The sequence below is a fragment of the Stegodyphus dumicola genome, chromosome 1 (genome assembly GCF_044657685.1).
Source record: "Stegodyphus dumicola isolate Sdum_Otavi_A_Nest chromosome 1, ASM4465768v1".
NCBI classification, from domain to species: Eukaryota; Metazoa; Arthropoda; class Arachnida; order Araneae; family Eresidae; genus Stegodyphus; species Stegodyphus dumicola.
In genome coordinates, this window is record NC_140768.1 from 79,583,072 (window position 1) to 79,603,036 (window position 19,965).

Genomic DNA, 19,965 nt, shown 5'->3' on the forward strand with positions numbered 1-19,965 from the left:
AGAGTGAGAAATACTTATTTTAGCATGTAAATAGTAAATAACTTATGAGTGTTTGTTACTAAAATAATAAAAAATTGTGTTCCGTCAATTTCAGACCTGATGAATGCTGGATGCCAATTTAATTCCATTCTTTACTTAGAAATTATACGTGGCGTATTCACAATGGTGAAGTAGGAAAAAACTGACCTGACACATGGGAGATGCCAATCTATTCAATTCTTTACTTGTTTAGTAAATGTATACGTGGCGTGTTCGCAGTGGTAAAGTAGAAAAGCAAAGTGCCTCTACTCAAATATAATAATCCGTAAACACCTGTTATCTGCTTTCACTGTTGTTAACAGCATACAAGACAATAAGACAGTTCAAGTAGCTTCATCCTATAAGCAAAATGCAACTAAACACATTGTTGAACTTAATTTGTGCGTCTGTTTTACTCAGTCAAAATCGTAAGTGAATTTATTTGTCTTCAGTGCATTTTTGTGAATTTATTTGCTTATTTTGCAAGCCAAAATTATTTATCTTACTACTGATATATAATGCAATTATTATAGAAAAATTATGATTTACATATTTTATTACAAATATAGCTTTCTAATGTTTTAATAAAACCTTCTAAAGAAAACAACTTATTTATTAATTTAAACATATTTTTTTAATGACAGGATATTTGCTTTAAGCATTTGTATAGAATTTTGCATGCACCACAGGTGATAAGCCGATATTACATTCGAATATTATATTACGAATGCAAAAGTTTCCTAAACATAAGTATAGATATCAGAGGAGCGTATAAAATGTTATATTTTTAATTTTTAAATTTTTAAAATTATTTCTTAAAATTTAGAAACGATGATACATGATTATTTGAAACGTTTAAAACTTTTTTGTTGCTGAAAGCTGATGTCTATAATTAACGGCTCTAAATATATAAATTGCCTAGTAAGGAATTGTGTAGACACAGTGTATTATTTATTTTATTTCATTGTTATTCACTATTTGTCTAAAAGGTACGTTTCAAGTTTTCATTAAAAATTATGTATTATTGCATGCATTACTTTTAAATATATAAGATTTATGGTATTAGTAATCTTTGTTGAAAATGAAGATGTACAAATATAGCTAATTTGGTAGTGTATAGTAAGGCACATTTACCTCAGGTTAAAAAATAATAGGCGCAACTCTGACGTAATCAATACTTCAGTCAATACATCTTTTGGCATAGTCATACATTGTTGTACAAAATTAAGACTTAATAGTGTAATTATTGTAGTTAAATAATTACTATTTATGAAACCGTATATAAGCAAGAAGAGTGTATGAGAAAAAATTTAATCTGAAAGGATTTATATTTTAACAGCTGCCCAGAACAGCTTTTTTAAAGTTTAATTCGGTCTATCAGAAGAGATCGTCGACAGAGATGGGTCAGATAGAATAGCGAAATTTTTTTATAGAATATTTGATGAATATGTATTTAGACTAACATCAGAACGTTACACGTCTTCTGCATATCTGAAAACTGAAAAAATATGTTACTTATGTATGTAATATAAAAATATTTAATGTTTCGAATTAGCCACATCAGGAATTAATTAAAATTTAAATCAATCAGATTAAAAAGTAAAAAAAATAATGCTCTACAGAATCTAATGCTTTTAAATAACTTAATTTGTTAATCAATAAGACAGGATTAAACCAAATAATAAACTTCTTACTTTTTGCCGAATGGTAACAGGCTAGAAGGAAAAATTGAAACAACGCATTTTCAGTGGAGAGTATGAAGTGTATCAACGTAAAATCGTGTTTCCAGGCTAATAAGCTTTTGGACTAAGATGTAGAATTAAGCAAAACTTTTCTCTCACCTTTCATTAAATAACTGTTATTTTAGTTCATGTTAAAAGGATTCAGTACAGTCTTCCGAATAAGCTCTTAAAGCTGTACGATATATATATTTTATTCCAATATAATATTTCAGTGAAAACCAGTTCTTACACAAGTGCTAAAAATGTTCCCATTAAATTTGCATGACCTCGGTAAACTCACATAAAAATACAAGTAGCGTAATTTGTTTTTTATAATTTCATAAATGTTTAGAATAAGTTTTTTAGTAAATTTAAATATTTTATACTTTTAAATTACATAATCTAAAGCAAAATATTCTATTTTCTACTGATGCTACCTAAGTACTATAATACCAATATTTAATAAAACAATAACAAGTAATTATAACTTACACTAGTCTTCAAAATGAAGATTAAGAGTTTATTGCACATTAAAAATAGTACTTTTATTTGCGTATGTTTTATGCCACACACGCATATATATATGTATATATAGTGAGAGAAAGAGAGTTTAACTTTCTCTCACTATACATACATACTATATTAAAACTTTAGTAAATAAGTTTATTTTGATATTGAATTATGATATATAAGAGTATTAGCTTATCTTTACTGAAAGAAAATGTGTGTTTTTGTAGATGTTAATTTATGGTAATAAGGAATACAATGTTTAGGAAAACCTTCTGCGGTACCGAAGGGCCCGAGTTCGAATCCCGAAGAAGGAAGGTCTGTCACTATCTGTTCCTTCGTAGGATCAAACGGTGACTCACCTATCAGGTGCTCTCACAATAAAGTAGACAACACTTCGGGTCTTAGTAGTGGCCAAACCTAAGTCCACTAATTCCCCCCCAAAAAGGGACTATACGTATATATATATATATGTGTGTGTGTGTGTGTATGTATGTATTATCGCTATTCTTCTTGTAGTTCGTACATTTTTGAGAGATGAATTACGTGAAAAATCTTAGCATGTTCAAAAATAATATATGCTACTCACAAAGTATTCATTGAGTAAGACTGAAACGGTTACACAATTAAATAATAAATAAATTATCATTTTTATATTTTGCCCGCTTTCGTTTTAATAATTTTTTGCACCAGTTTCGTATTTTAACAGTTTGTCTCTTTCATTTGTTACTTCATATTTTTAGCGTTTACACTTTTTTTTTTCGTTTTTTCTTATTTGATATGCAGAAATGTTTAGCTCCTCAAGAAGAGTTACAGGAATTTTTTCGCCCTTGAAATCGAGAGTGTTTATTTAAAATCCACGCTAAAATAACATTGGTGCTTTACCTAATTTTAAATATTAATTCTTTACAGGTATTCTAAGTAACTCTTATTTTAAGATAGTCTTGTTTTCCATTTATGACAAGAGAAAAAAAAATTGGGATAATACATCATTGTAAATATTTCTAAAAAGGTTACATAAATATTATTGATGCAGCTGAATATGAATGAATAGTTTCTTTCATTGGTGAATATATATGTATATGAACTAAATTTATCATAATATGAAATAATAGTAATAACTATTCCTGCGTAATAAAATCTAAAACTATTAAAGAATATTTATTTGTTTATATTGTATATATAAAGAGGAAATAATTATGCTTCTGGCAGCAAAATAGAAATTTGGTATTAAAAGTCATATATGTTCATAAAACTAATTAAGATCAGCATAATAAGAAACAACCAGTATTAGAAAAATAGTCTTTATAAAAAGAAATTCTATGCAACAAATCGCTCTATGAATTTTTTTAACGAAATTTTCTACAAAAATTTGACTTAGAAGGATATTTAGACGAATATTAGACACCATATGTTGAAAAGAAAGCGATTAAGTGAAGCTTTTCTTGATTCGAAAGTTTTGAATCTTTTAGCAAAGAAATAGTAAAAAATATGTTTTTTCCTAGAAAACATTTATACTATTCAACAAGAAATACAACATGAAAGCTTTAGAAATAGTATGTCAATGATTATGCAGGCAAAATTGTTATTAATGTAACATAGCGCATAACGTTAGTATTTAGCGCATAACGATAAATCATGGATATTCTTATTAATGAGATATATAAAACCTGGCCTATAAGAGATAAATTCTTTTGGATTCATTCTTTATTAAATATATGTTTAACTTATTTACAATTTTTTTTCTCAAGTTTAAGACAGTCTGTGGGGTTTAATTATAGTCTACTGTATTTTAAATAAATTGTAAAAAATAAAATACAAAATGCACTACTAAATTATTAAATTTTCTACGTTCCCTGTAATTCTTAATAAAGAATTATTCGTAAGCAAACAAGCCATTGATATTGAACACTTAATTCCTTAATGAAAATAGAGGTTTTAGTAAATAGAAACACCAAGCATAAAAACATTAGTTCACATTAAATACTTCCTTACACACAGAAACATTTTAGCTTTTAATGTGCGTTTCAACAAGCTGGGCAAACCAAAAACATTTTGCGCAAAATGAATTTCATATTTAACATGCTAATGTTAACAAGATTGTGATTATGTAAAATCAGTATGTGCACAAAGTTTGCTGTTTTTTATTTTTATTAAATTATTCAATCTACATGAATCATTCTTAATTTTGCAATAATTTTATAATGTCCTGTATGTGCACTGCGCCAAAAAAAAAAAAAAAAAAAAAAAAGGTGTGGCACGGGGGACAGATCGATATCTCCCGTTCTACTGGGCCGATTGACGAAATTCAAATTGCGTTTTTTATGTCTCGAAAGCGCGACTTAGGATATATATTACATTTATATATAGCATCATTCTAAAATAGGTATTTTGACACAAAATTCGTACTTTTTCTGAAATGACATGCCATTTTTTTTGCATATTTCGATTATATGACTCAAATTATGCCAGATTACCAAGTTTTCTAAAATTCGCACGAGTAATTTTTAAAAAATTAGCTCTCAAATTTTAGCTCCTCAATGTTAATTGAATTTGGTATATATTTATTAATATCTCATTTTTTATTAAACGTTTTTGATTCTTCCTTTCACATTTCGAAATTTAGGTGCATTCCAAATAAAATTCACCCATTTTTTATAATTTATTTTTAAAATTCATATTCTTAAATGATTTTTATGAATTTTTCGAAAAGAATTTTGAATTATAACCTATAAAATTTTTACCATCGTCTTAAAGTAGATGTATTTCTAAGCATAGCTGCAAAAAATTAGAATTTTTTATTCAAAATTTTGTAATGTTAGGTTATTTAATTACGGTTAAGCCTCGAGGGCTATCTGCCTAACAGGAGGGATGCCTTCGTGGAGGGCTTTCTAAGGAAAACTGGCTATACACGTTACACATGGGGAAAGCCTCGAAAACACCCATGCAGCCGGCCCGTTCGCGGGATTCGAACCTCGGACCGAACGACCAGTGTTCAGCGACTCGACCGCTCGGCCGCTATGCTTAGAAATTAATTTGCAAAGTTTTCTACTTCAATTTCACTTTAAATTGTTTGATGAGTTTTCAGAGAAGCTGGGTTACATGGGCGTTCTGCCCGAAAAAAGAAATTGTGAGGATAACAGAAAGCTTAGGCTTTCATGCGCAAAATTAATGATAAATACACCCGAAACGTACTGGAATAATGTCCTATTTGCTGACGAAAGCAAATTTAACATTTTTGGTTCCGATGGTCGAATAACTGTATAGAGAAGAAAAAATGAGGAACTTAATTCTAAGAACTTAGTTGGAACAGTTAAGCATGGCGGTGGAGGTGTTCTTGTGTGGAGGGGCATGACAGCATCAGGACTAGGTAATTTGGTACTTATTGATGGCATAATGAATCATTCTCTTTATTTAAATATTTTAAGAGACATTTTAAAATTATCAGCCCAAAATTTGTGTATAAGAAACAACTTTATTTTTAATCATGATAACGATCCTAAGCATACGGTTCTCAACGTTCGCCTGTAGTATCTCTATAATTGTTCACAGGTTTTGAAAACACTACCTCAGTCGCCAGATTTAAACCCCATAGAACACATTTGGAAAGAGCTGGAGGTTAGAGTACGAAAACGCGACATCAAAACGAAAAGCGAACTCAAAACAGTCATGATGGAATAATATATAATTGTTCTGATAATTGTTCACAGGTTTTGAAAACACCACCTCAGTCGCCAGATTTAAACCCCATAGAACACATTTGGAAAGAGCTGGAGGTTAGAGTACGAAAACACGACATCAAAACGAAAAGCGAACTCAAAACAGTTATGATGGAAGAATGGATGAACATTGATACATAAATAAAAAAATAAATAAATAAATAAAAAAACTAGTAAAATCTATTCCCAGACGTTTAAAAGCTATTGTGGATGCTAAAGGATATCCTACTAATACTAATTTAACGAAAAATGAAAATATTTATTAATATTTGAAGATTTTTGTGAGATAAAATATTTGTCATTTTTTTATTATTAATTTCTTAAAAATAAAGTTTCGCTATATTTTAAAAATATTTCATGTGATTTTGTTACGAATAGATTATAGATCTTATTATTAAAATCTCATTCAGAAAGTTTACTTTTAATTAATGGATAGAGCCCTATTTCAATGAAAATCATAAGTGTACGAACAGTTTTGGGAGCCACTGTATATGAAATTTTTACCTCAATAATGCGTAATAAATATTTATGAATACTATATGAAAAGCTATTTTTTTAAATTATGGATGATATTATTCAAACTTTTAACTTTTTTTAAAAGTTTGTTTCTTTTTTAATCTTTTTTTTTTAATATTTGTAAGAGTAAATTTTTACCTTCGCCTTGTTATCGTCTGCTATTTTACTTCATTTAAATTTAATTGTCTAAAACAGAAAAGTTCGTTTTATGTTTATTTTCACAATGTTTACAAACAAGAGGGTAATCTCCCAGCTTTAAAAAACATATATATAAACATAAAATTTTACATTTATCCTCTTAGAAAGAATGCTTTAAGTAGTAAATTTCTCTCGTGTTGCAGACTACATAAAAAACACTTTCTTTAATATAGAAATTTTTAGACTTAGAAACTCTAAATAATATGAAATTTTTAATTTAATAAGAATTTTTGCACCCGATATAAGAATTGGGTCACTCGTTGGTACAGTATAAGCGCTGCTGGAGTGACATATTTCTTTCTCATTTGACAAAAATCTTTTAATTTAAATATTTATCCTTTGTACTTTAAACTTCATTTATAGTTAAATGTCTAGAAGCTGTCTTCAGCTGAAATGCATTTAATGCAACTGATATTTTAAAATATTTGACAAGGATGCAAAATTTACGGAAGTGTAACAATCTGAAAATCTTAGTTTTCTTGTGACAGCACTGAAAACAAATGTAGAAGGAAAGAAGGAAATTAGGAGGGGGAAAGCAAAAGTTAAAAGGGAAATCTATTTCAAGGAAGTTGGGTGTTCAAAGAGAAACCGTCCTCCGTCACCTGTCACCTGTTCAAAGAGAAAACACTTGGACGTGTACACCAGCAAATACACTGACTACCAATAAGTATTTGGACACCTGTGATAGAAAAGAAAAACTAACTTTATTCAAAAATCAATAGTTGGTAGAGCCTCCACGAGAGGTAATTACAGCGTGGACCCTCCGGGGCATACGTTCCACAAGTCTTTGTATGACAGCTAGTGGTATTTTCTTCTTTTGCTTGGACAAGACATAGAAGTTCCTTCACCGATTTTGCACGGGTAGTGCACCCCTGAATTCGGCGATGCAACTCGTCCCAGAGGTTCTCGATAGGGTTCAGGTCTGGACTCTGGGCCGACCAGTCCATTCGATGAACTCAATTGGCACCATACCAAGCCTTGGTTAACGTCGAAACATGACAACTGGCATTGTCGTCCTGAAAGTAACAAGGGTACAACCCGTAAAACTGCCACAACGTAGGAAGCACATTGGTCATCCAAAATAGTGCAGTAGGCATAGGAGTTGAGCTTACCATGAATGGGGACCAAGGGTCCCAGCCCATACTAGGAGAAACACCTCCAGACCATAATTGGACCTCCGCCGAACTTGACTGTTGGCACAATGCATTCTAGCCGGAGACGTTCTCCAGGTAGATGCCAGACCCAGACCCTGCCATCCGAACGGTAAAGGGTGAACCTTGATTCGTATCTCCATAGAACCCACTGATCTACGGTCCAATTTCGATGTGCTTTGCACCACATTAACCGAGCAGCACGGTTGGACTTTGTGATCAAAGGCTTATGGGCAGCAGCACGACCATGAAAACCAAGCAGATGTGGTTCCTTACAGATGGTATTCATTGAAACAATACACCCGGATGCCTGTTGAAACTCCTCTCGGATGAGGGCCATCGGTTGGGTGCGGTTCTTCCGAATTTCTCTGACAGCACTCGTCGGTCTCTATCTCCCAGTTTCGTTGGTCTGCCGACTCGGGGCACATTCCGACAATCACCGCTCACCTTCCACTTCTTAATCACATAGGCCACTGTCAATTTTGGGTACTTCAGATCGCTAGATATGTCCCTTAAGGATCAGCCACATTTGTGATACCCGATAATTATACCTTTTTCGAAATCAGAGAGCTCCGAACTGAGAGGCATCTTGCATGCGACTAAAGCCGATGCCGTTTCCTACACGATATATACCGGCGGAGTCTGTGACGTACCTTAGGACCGCAGATATCGTCATTTGCATAGGTGTCCAAATACTTATTGGTAGTCAGTGTAGCAGCAACTGAGTTTGTGCTAAAGGGAAAGACAAAAAAGATATCATTGCAGATTAAAGTGAAGAGCGCCTGGTTTTCGACTGTATGGTTGTATAAATTTAAATTACTTCATAAAACATCATATCGTATCATAAACGGAGCATCCCATGATTTCTCAGTCGAATTATTTAAAGACTCCGTAATTTATCCAGTGACGTGTATAGATATCAGCTAAAGACGTTTTCCCTCTTGATAAAGCCTGTCTTTCCTTTCATCTCATGCATTCAAAATGCTTAGCCTGTAAAGACTGATAAAGGCTCTGACTAAGTACTGATGAAATGGATTGATTTGGATTATTAACGTACGGGAAAGCCGAGCTATTTGCCATTTGCCTTAAAGGAGGGATGCCTTCGTGAAGAACTTTCTAAGCGAAAGCAGCTCGTATGCACGCTACACATCAGAAAAATCACGAAAACGCCCAAGCAACCAGCTCGTTCGCCGGGATTCGAACACCGAAGCGAGCTATAAGTATTCAGTCACTTTAAAAAAAATAAATAAATAAAAAAAAAAATAAAAAAAAGAGCAAGCCATTAAGAAGAAAATATAAGTTTTTGCATAAAATTTAGTATTTTTTTTAATTTATTTTTTTTAATTTTATGATATTTGATTCATGCGATTTAAAAAATAAAATATTTGACTAAAATACAAATGATATTTTAAGAAATTAAATATATGATGATAAAATTGTGTAAAGCAAAGGGCACAATGATAAAACTGTTTAAAGTAATGTATGCAAGTCATCCTAAATTAAAACGTCGGATATATATCTGTCTTATATTTATATATCTTATCTGAACGGAACATTGAAAGGCGTGTTAACTGTGCTTTACTGTATTTTTTCTTTTAATATATGCAGTTTTCAAACGCATCATAGTCTGGGTCACAAAGTATTTTTCCCAAAGAAACGCAATTCAAATAAATAAAATCAAATTCCGGAAAACTTATATTAATAAATATATTTTAAATGCGCAGTTCGAATGAATGAATAGAAAATTTTAAAACAAGAATATGAAGAGACAATGCAACACAAAAAATTAAAATAAAAGTCTAAAAATTAAAAAATTACCTAAAATAATAACTATGACTAAAGAATATAGTATAACGAAAACTATTAGGGGAAAAAATAATAAACGATGCACCTTTTATTTAAACTACGCAGTTCGAATGAGTCAATATAAATTTTTATAAATTTTTAAAACAGTTATTTGAAAAAAAAAAAAAAACATGCAACTTAAACAATTAAAATGAAATTCGAAGAAAAAAAATAAAATAATAATATAAATATATAATTTAAAGAACATTATTTGAAAGAAAGAATGATGTGATTTCCCCCCCCCCTCACGCATAATGTAAAAAGGAAAAGCAAGATAGGTTACCATAATATTAAGTAGTTTGCCAAGCGAACTACTCTTGGCGCAAACTGAAAAAAAAAAGCGCCAATATAAATTTTTGAATTTTTCCGTAAATTTCGCACCAAATTTGACAAAATTTTAGGCATAATTTTAGTCGTAGAATCGAAATATGTAAAAAAAATTGGTATGTTATTTCAGAAAAAGTCCGATTTTGTGTCAAAGTACCTATGTAAGAATAGTGCGATGTGCTATATATAAATCTAATATAAATCCTAAGTCGCGCTTTGAAGACATGAAAAACGCAATTTGAATTTTGTCAATCGGCCCACTCTAGAACGGGAGATATAGGAATTTTTTTTATAGGAAATTGTCTTTTTTTTTTTTTTTTTCCCGCAGTGTACCTCCAAATTACAACTTTACATATCTTTTCTACAGAATTCCCATTTTCAAATTGATTCTTTTTAATTAATTACTCTCCTTTTAATGTATAAAGTTCATAAAGTTTAAAATTAACCGATTGTTTCTGATTACTTCCTTTAAAAAAATTATTCTCGTGTTCTGAAAATAATTTTTTGCTACAATGTATATAATAATATTATATTTAAAATATCTTGCTCAGAATATACTTAACCTGCTTTCATTAAAAGGAAAAAAATTTGACTATATATTTCAAGCTTTTGATGTGATTTTTATACGAAACGAATGCTGCAATGTGTTACATAATTAACTACTGGATCTGAGTTACAGTTTTCTATACAATCCTAATTAAATTTTATGGTGAATGATTAAATATAATCAATCAATATTTGAGTTTCTATTATATTCCAGTTCTACTGCTTCAATATCCACTTCTTTCTTGGTTTTAGTTGGTAGAGATAGTTTTAAGACAGAGTGAGTTCGAATTTTTTTTACTCATTCAAACACCTATTTAATTGAAATATTATATTGCCACTAGAAAGTCATTTGTACAAACTGAATCTTATTTCCATATTTTCAGACAAATCTTTCAGATAATACATAGTCTATGAAAACCCTGAATGGCAACAACAGGCAAGCTCAGTCAAATCATTACTAGTAATTTTTAATGCACTGTGAAGTAATTTACTAAAAATTCTGTATAGCTTCAGGGAGTTAAGCAAATCAAACATATAATGCACGATATTTTCCTCGGATTCCAAGATTCTTAAAGGCATTTTTAAGACTTTCTAAGAAAAACTGGCTCGTATTCACGAAAACCAATCATGCAGCCAGTGCGTTGGCTTGGGATCGAGCCCGTTTCGAACTCGGAGTATTCAGAAGTTTTAACCACTTGAGGACTGGTGGAATATGTTGTTTTAATATTACAATGTTTCAACAGATGTAATTGTTTTTATGAATTCTTCTGCTTCTGATGCATGCAGAATTTGATATTTTTCATTTGCAATTACTAAATTTTCTACTATTTTTTTAATTATTTGTAAACCCAAATGAACAATTATTTGTTTAAATTAAAGGAAATAAGACTTTACTTGACAAGTTTTAACCATACTTCAGAACACCTTTCAAATTTAGTACTATACTAAAATTTTAAACAATGCAGCTGCCCAGTTTTGATGACTATTTTATGGAAAGAGAACAAACATTGCTTTTTTGAGGATTTAGGCGATTTATTTCGAATACATTTAAGTATTGAACAATATCAGAAAGGAAAAAGAGCGGTCTTAATGAATCAACTGGCTAAGGAAACATAAAGGGAATATTTGAATTTCTTGATGTTAGATGAGATTGAATTAAAAAATACTAAATAGCTTTTTTTTAATGGAATTATTATCACTTCTAAGTAGTTTGTAAACTGATTTCTTCTAAATTTAAAATTATTTTTTGTATGAATAGGTATGAAATATAAACAGGTGGTAGTTCGAGTGTGGGGGGGGGGCAATGCGATTTTCACCTTTGAATTTTAAGCCAACACTAAGTATCACAAAGACGTGCTGATGTTACTATTTCTTTTGAATTAAATGCACAACCCACAATAATTTCACCTCTAAAAATCGAAAAATTATTCTAAAAGAATTTCTTACATTAAAAGAATGGCAGTTTTATCCTGCTGTTATAAAGGTTCACCTTTATTTCTTACATAGTAAAAAAAAAATTATTTTCTTATTGTTTTTCTTGAGAATCAAAATCTAAAGGCAAACAGATGTAAAGTATTGTAGATGTATATGGAAATGTTAAATTTCCTGAATCTTTAAAAATATAGAAGCATGCGGTGCAATAGAGAATAGTATACACTCATGGACAAAAAAATTAGCGCACCAAGAAATAATTGCGGGATCGTAACGAAACTTGCAATAAAGGTACATGTCGGGGAGATATGCAAATGATTAGAAATGCAGCGTGATTGCGCATTACGTATAGCCGGGAGAGGGCGTTGAACGTCGTACTCTGTGGAGTATAAAACAGGTAACCAAAGCTTGTTTGAGTGTGATGAATCATTTACAAAGGAAGAGCTGAGGTAAACGTGCCATTACACCGTGTTCGAACACAATATGAGCAGTTTTTGCTGTTTGAGAGGGGAAGAATCGTTGGGATGATGGAAGCTGGGTGGTCAGCTAGGCGAATAGCTCGTCAATTAGGCCGCTCTGATTGTGTTTTGAGGAGGTGTTGGGACCAGTGGACCCGAGAGATGTCATGTACACGAAGACCAGGCTCACGATGCCCTCGACAGACCAGTCGTCGAGAAGACCGCCACATCGTAAGAAATGCACGTGTACAGCCAACTGCTTCATTGGCCGCCATCCAGGCACAGGTAGCAGCTTCACTAGGGGCCCCTGTGTCTTCTCGAACCATACGAAGGCGCCTGGCTGAAGGACAGTTGGTATCGCGGCGCCTATTACGTGTACTGCCTTTGATGCCCACCCATCGATCGACCCCTAGTATTGTTCCATGGCACCATGACAGCCCAGCGGTATGTTCATGAAATCCTGCAACCACATGTATTGCCACTCATGCAAGGGCTCCCAGGAGCCAGTTTTCAACAAGACAATGCTAGGCCTCATATGGCAAGGGTGTCACAAGACTGTCTCCGCACTGTTACTACCCTTCTTTGGCCTGCCCGATCCTCAGATTTGTCTCCAATCGAGCATATCTGGGATCATTTGGGGTGACGAGTTGGGCATCCCACGAGTTTGAACGAACTAGAGGCAAGGTTACAGCAAATATGGAACGAAATGTCTCAAGACATCATACAGAACTTGTATGACTCAATGCCCGATCGTATCGCATCGTGCATTCGCGCTAGAGGGGGTCCAACGGAGTATTAACTCCTCCGTTCTTTTGCCTTTTTCTCTGAAATAAATTATCCTTTTTCTTTGATTTTTTGTCACTTACTTATATCAAAGTAGCCATTACGTATGTAAAATTTCGTTTCATTTTGACAACTCCTTCTTGGAGCGCTAATTTTTTTGTCCATGGGTGTAGAAGAAAATACTATTAATAACTTACTTGAGTACTTGGATCACTTGGTTCTTTTGTTTAAGTGAATACAATTGATCTAATAACAAATTTTATTTCGGTGTGCTGTCAAAAATTTTCATCGTCTAAGGATGATAAACCGTCAGTTACAACATCAGTGACAGTATTACAGCTATTCAGATCCTTTCGAGAGCATCTTTTTTAAACATATCCTTTTTAATAAATTTCTTCCATATCAAAGTATTTGGAATTACGGAAACTAATATGTTCCCGTAATTCCAAGAAATAAAAACAGCTGATAGATAAATATGTTCATTAACATGTATAACGCAGAGGCAAAAATTTGTAATGGTATTGTCCCTTGTAAATATCATTCCTTTCAATTCTAGGGCACCGAGAAACAAATGTTGAATCATTTTTGTATGACATTTCATGGGGCACAAACGTACACTGGTTTTGATAAAGGTTCTTACAAATTCCTCATACAACAACCAGACACTGATTTTTCAAATTTTAAAACTGTTAAAATTAAACAAAGAAACAACCTTGCTTTGGGCATCGATTTTAGTTGATTTCGAGCAAGTATATTATATATGCATATATATGAATTATGAATAACTTTAGATTTAGACTTTATGAGGCGCCCCAAATAAAAATGCATGTATGATAAATTTCTGATATGATTTATTATTTCGGATACATGTACACTTGCAAATGCAAGAGGGATACCAAAGTGATATTATACCTATATAAATACATTGACCTCGTCGGTGAAACAACTACACAAATCTGCACGAGATGACGGTATCTGTAACCGAAGATCCATGGTTATGCAAAGCAGGATGCAGCACAACCATGGGCAGGCAATATATCATCTACTAAATTACTATCAATAAATCATCTGCTATCTACACACCGTAACGTTGTCAGCTGAAACAAATGTCGCATTGGTCTACCAGATGATGAATCCGTAAACGAAGAAACTCTTTCGTTGCGTGCGAAACCTTTCTTCAGCTTTTTCTTGGAATTCAGCGTCATCCCTTCAATGTGAGCCCTATTTTTTATTTAAGTGGTCGGGACACTGGAATCACAGGGCAACAGGTATGGCTGCATAGGAGAAAAATAAAGAACTTCCTGGAACTGGTGGAAATAATCAGCAAAATATCCTTTTTGTCAAAATGACACGTCTATGATTCTTGATGGATGTTTTCAATTTGCATAAAGCATCTATTTGCATTAACTATATCAATCGAACAAGAAGAAGGGATTCTCATCGAAAAATGATGGTACCAGTTCGAATTTAAAAATAGGCATTTTTTTTAGTACGAAGAGCCTGATGTTGCCATTGCACACACATTTGCTTCGTTGCCATATCAAGAAATGGCACCAAGTTTCGTTGCAATGAGCTAAAGAAAATTTTTACGTCTGTTTGGCAACGGAGCACATACTGAAAGTGAATACTCATACGCAAAGACTGCGATACCTTAGTGATACGTTTAGGAACCCATTTTGCACATCCTTTCTCTATCGAAAATTTTCATGCAGAAAAGTGTTAATACTTCCTTTGTTCCGAGATAATCTACATTCAAATCATCCTGGTGGTTATTCGACGATTCAATGTGAGCAATTAACTCCTCAGTGATGATCAGTAAATCACTGACATTAAAAAGTTCTAATGCACATGGCATTAAAAAGTAAAGTGATAGGTAGCAATGATATAGTTTATCAAAAGGAATTGAAAAGGAACTATAATTTATAATCATAAACAATTCTCTAGACTAAGGTGTTTAATAAATGTCAGTATGCAATCTAAGAAATTTGGTTCACGGGCTTTATCTTTCTGAATTTGATTGAAAAGTTTAAAGAAGAAAGTTCTGTTAATCCTGGACAATGACGTTCTGTTAATTTTGGAGATTTCATTGTTGATTTATTGTTTAATAAATTACAACTTTTGAGTCTTGGAATTATTAAGTTATTTAAACTTCAGCATCATCATTGCATAATATCTACTTTGCTAGAGCTTAATGCTAGATTCAATGAAACATGTTGCTGATTGTGACGTAGTTAGGTCGGGTAATACACGGGTAGAAGTTTTAACTTGTTACTTCCCATCTCCATTAAAATATCAAATGAAATTTACTGAGGAAGCAATGTTTTGATTGAATTGGTTAAATAAAGAGAGAATAATGTAACTGTTTTGTAAAACGATTTTATGAATGAAGGCAAATAAGTAAAAAGTTCTTTTTATTAAAACACAGTTTAATGGGCTATTAATGTAGCAGTACAACATATGCAAAGGTTTTCGTAATGATAGATAACATGAAAAAAAAAATCTCTTCCTTCTAACTTTTCTGCTTTGAGTTTTGATAAATTCCTCTCGCATGGCTCTACATGATGCTCACAATTTTTTTACAATCAATGTATTTTCTCTACTTTATAGTATCTAGTGACTAATGTGAAAGCAATAAATAAAGGATTTAGTTTGTTTACAAACATAAATCTCTACTTGCCACGTAATAATAACATCACAAAAACTTTCACAACGCAGTAAAGTCATACAGTGTAGTAAATGACAAGTGATGTTAAAAATTCGATTCCCTGGACGAAAAATATCAAACTAAAATCAGACAAGACTGTCTCAAGTCCTGTTTAAGAATAAATTTTGTTCACATGTTATTTTACCGATAAAAAGTATACCTGCAGGTAATACTTCTACTGTTAATAATAATAATTTATTCCACATTCCCAAGTGTAGGGGCTTCTTCTTAACTATTTTTTATTATTTCAATAGCACGCACATGATAGATGCTCTTTAACATTTAATAGTACAGCTCAGGTTTTGGAAATAAAATTTCCTTCTTCTACCCAATTTGCTGTTTTTGTCATTTGCTCTGTTTTCTCCTACACTGCTAAATCGAGTCTTATCAACTCGTTACACAGAACACGATAATTTTTTTCTCATCCCTGTTAAAGCTAGTACTCAGTGCTGGCCGCACCCACATTGTTACGCTACTGATTGATGAAATGAATAAGAAAATTTCTTTACTAGATGCTGTAAATGATGCATAGAATAGTGTTCAACACAGTTACGCACGCATAATCCAACATCATAGATCTTATTGTGGTACTGCAATTCAGAGCTTCTATAAATTTGCTACACACTTTCTCAACTAATATTTTTCTTTTTGCCTTATACTTTGTTTTTAAATTGAAGGGAAGTGTGTTGCAGTAAGACGCAGTGGGAATAGAATGGCAGAGTTATTGTACTTGCTTTGGCTTTAGGTTGCTGATAACATTTTAGAATTTGCGAATTAATTCGAGGTATTTTGTCACTGATACATTTTCCTTTATTTTAATTTATGTAAAGAATAAAAGTTATAGATACATGTGCACAACAAATGAAACAAATATTTTTATAAGCATTTAAGGTTTTTCATTATGAATAAATAATGCTTATAAACATTTCTGTTTTATCCAGTCGTCTTTAATAGATTATAAACTTTGGCCCACTTAGATTTACTGATAAATTTTTTATTCGAAGATTAACACTCGTGTCGTTCATTAAAATCTTTCAGGTATAGTTTATGATCCCAATTCCAATCTCAGCTTTTAAGGAAATCATTTCTTAGTTGTTTCCTTTTTCATCAAAAGAATGCCACCACTAATTTTACTTCCTACCTTCCATTGTTATCGCCTAAGCACGGGGTTTGCTTCGTCATTTTCACTTCTGCAGCTGAAGAAGTTTCTACATTTAAGCCTTCGAAATTATTTCTGCAAATTTAAGAATATTAAGCTTATTCTTGTTGACTTAGTACTTTCATTAAAGATTATTCGATGTACCATTTCAACTTGGATTTATTTTAAAAGTTCAAACTATTTCATAAAAAGAAAAGATTTTCCAAAAGAGAAAGTTAAATAAACAGATTTCAGTAGACGAATATTTTAATAAACAGTACGGGCTTTTCACATTATTAAAATTTTCTAATGTAAGGTTACTTGAAATTTTCATTAATCATAGCTTGTATAAAATCAGTTAAACGGTTTTGGTTTAAGAAGCAATAAGGGGCTATTTTAATTTAAATTAGTTTGGAAAAAACAAGTGTAACCAAAGGAAACAATCGAGAAAACAGATCACATTGTGTGAATAATAAATATTCTAATGTAAGTAAACAAATTTATAATACATGTAACGTTCAATTGTGTTAATTAACCAGTTATTATGATTTAGACCTTTACTGACATTTCTTCCTTTTGTTTTCATGCCTGAATGCAAATTAGCTCACTTGTAAACTGAGATTTTTAGAACGTAATACGAAGCTTGTTCTGCCTCTTGAAGCCACGTTACTATGTTTGGCCAGCTCTGATATGATTTTTAGTCTTCGGCATTGCATTGTAATTGAATTTGAATTGATATTTGATTATCTACGCTGGTTAGGTCTGTTAGCCAATTCTGCGTTAAACTGATTTTTGTAGCTTTCGCCACTAGCTTACTTGAATTTAAATTTTGCATTTGATTGTTAACGTTCTGGCTGAGTAAGCTCCAGGTGTGCTTTCTGCTCTTCAAAAGTTTTCAATAAAGGGTCTTTTACAGCCTTTTTGTGTCTTAGTAGTTATTTTTGACTTAGCGATAATTCGCTATCAGTTCAGTTACAATTCATATTAGCTAAGAAAATTGTAAGATTCTAACTACATTAAAGGTACTTTGCTAGCTAGATCTTTACTTGAACTGTGAAACGACTATTCACTATGTTCAAACTGTATCAATGACAAGACTTGGGAAAGGTGAAAAGATCCTTTTATGCAACTCAAGGAAGAATTTAAAGACGGCACTCCTGGTGCTTACAAACTTTCGTTGCAACTCAAAAAATAGAAATATAAAATTAAAACTAAGTTAAATAATCAGCCGAAATTGCACAAAGATAACTAACGCGAGTTGGCTGTATAGCCCTACCACCGAAGTACACACACACCGGCAGTTATAAGGTATTGCCGTTAAACAGTAAGTTTAAATATCAGCAAAACAGTAAGTTTAAATATCAGCAAAACAGTAAGTTTAAATATCAGCAAAACAGCGTGGCCGAACGGCAGAACACGCTCTGTCTGTAGTAACTCAGACACCAGCTTAAACAGTATCTTTCTAACCTACTTTGCATATCACGCGAAAGTGAAATATCATTCTGGCAGGAAGTGGAAATGAGAGAAGATAGAAAAGCTAAATAACTAAACAAAACTGGTTAGTTTAAAACTAAAATAACATTCCTTTCAAAATTACTAAGTTTCGTATATAAAACGTTTGCAGTTTTTTTCTGCACGCACATTTGTTTTACATATTTAAAAATATTTTTATTCACAACGTTTGAGAAATTTAAATACGAAACAAAAGATTTCTTTAACTTTTTTGCAACATTATATTTTGCTGTTCTTTTGTAATTTCATTAATATAACTTTTAATAAACCAATATACTGATTTTGTATTTGAATAGTTTTTTCTAATGAGCTCTGAATACGATCGTCATCGTTTTTAATCATTTCCCCAGAGATGACCACATTCGCCATTCGCAGATCAAAAAAGATCAAAATTGTCTGAATCCGTCATTGGTCGTCTTACAGAAGATATGCTATATTTTATCTATAAAAAAAAAAAAAAAAGGCGCAGTGCTCAGTTGTGGAAGAAAAGGTAAAATGTGATACAAGTTTTCTGAAGCTTGGGAAGGGCATACAAGCTAGAGCAATAATGAATTACCCAAACACAATAAGTACTTTTGTAACTGGATTAATATGGGAAGTTTTAACCGTTGTTTATTTTTGAGATGTACCAAGATGAAGGATCAAATTACATGCGCATTCATTTACGAATTTACCCATGCTTTCAGCGTCATTGACGACTATCTGTCTACTATTACGGATCATGGAAACACTTGTAGAGACATTAGGTATTTTTTGGAAGCAGGAGAAGTGAAGAATGAGCATCGTCTTCACCGAGAATCGAACTGAAGACCTCTGGAATACGCGCCCAGCGTGCAGACCACCACACCAAGAAGGCATGCTAGAAAGGCGGGAGAAATACCTTATACACTGATATTAAAAATTTGTGCTTAAGTCATTTTTATTTCTTATTTAGATTAGAATGCAAAAGTTGATATTTAAGCTTACATTATACAGAATAAAATATAAATTTTTCCATTATATGGACGGATGGGCAGAAGTTTGGGAATAGAAGATTAAACAACATTATTCGTTATTAGTACACGTTTTAGTCTGAATATATGACTACTGATATTTAAAGCAAATTTTCGTAATTCACTGCTTAAACTTTAAGCGATAAAAAAGTTACACGCATTTTTACTACTTTAAACAGTTTTTAAAAACTCATTAAGTCACTCATTTCATAACTAATACTGCTAACGAACTACAAACTGAGTAAAACATTGAGAGTTAATATGTCTATTATTCAAGTATATTAAAATCTGACTAAATCAAGAAATAAAGGCGTTCTTCCCACGTGTTATTTATTATCAGTTAAAAATTTAGAGATACAGTATAATTAATGGAAACTTCAGAGACTGGTTTACGACAAT

The 19,965-nt window shown here is 32.1% G+C and overlaps 1 protein-coding gene across 2 annotated transcripts in view; it reads left to right on the forward strand.

Annotated features, from left to right (window-relative positions):
- Positions 1-279: 279 nt before the first annotated feature.
- The window catches only part of LOC118196519 (neprilysin-2-like), a 218,974-nt gene continuing 199,288 nt past the window's right edge, over positions 280-19,965 (forward strand). For both annotated transcript variants that reach the window (XM_085816761.1, XM_085816771.1), the window contains exon 1: positions 280-446. In XM_085816761.1, the coding sequence (XP_085672887.1) occupies positions 389-446 (58 nt within the window). In that variant the 5' untranslated portion in view covers positions 280-388. The remainder of the gene's footprint in view (positions 447-19,965) is intronic.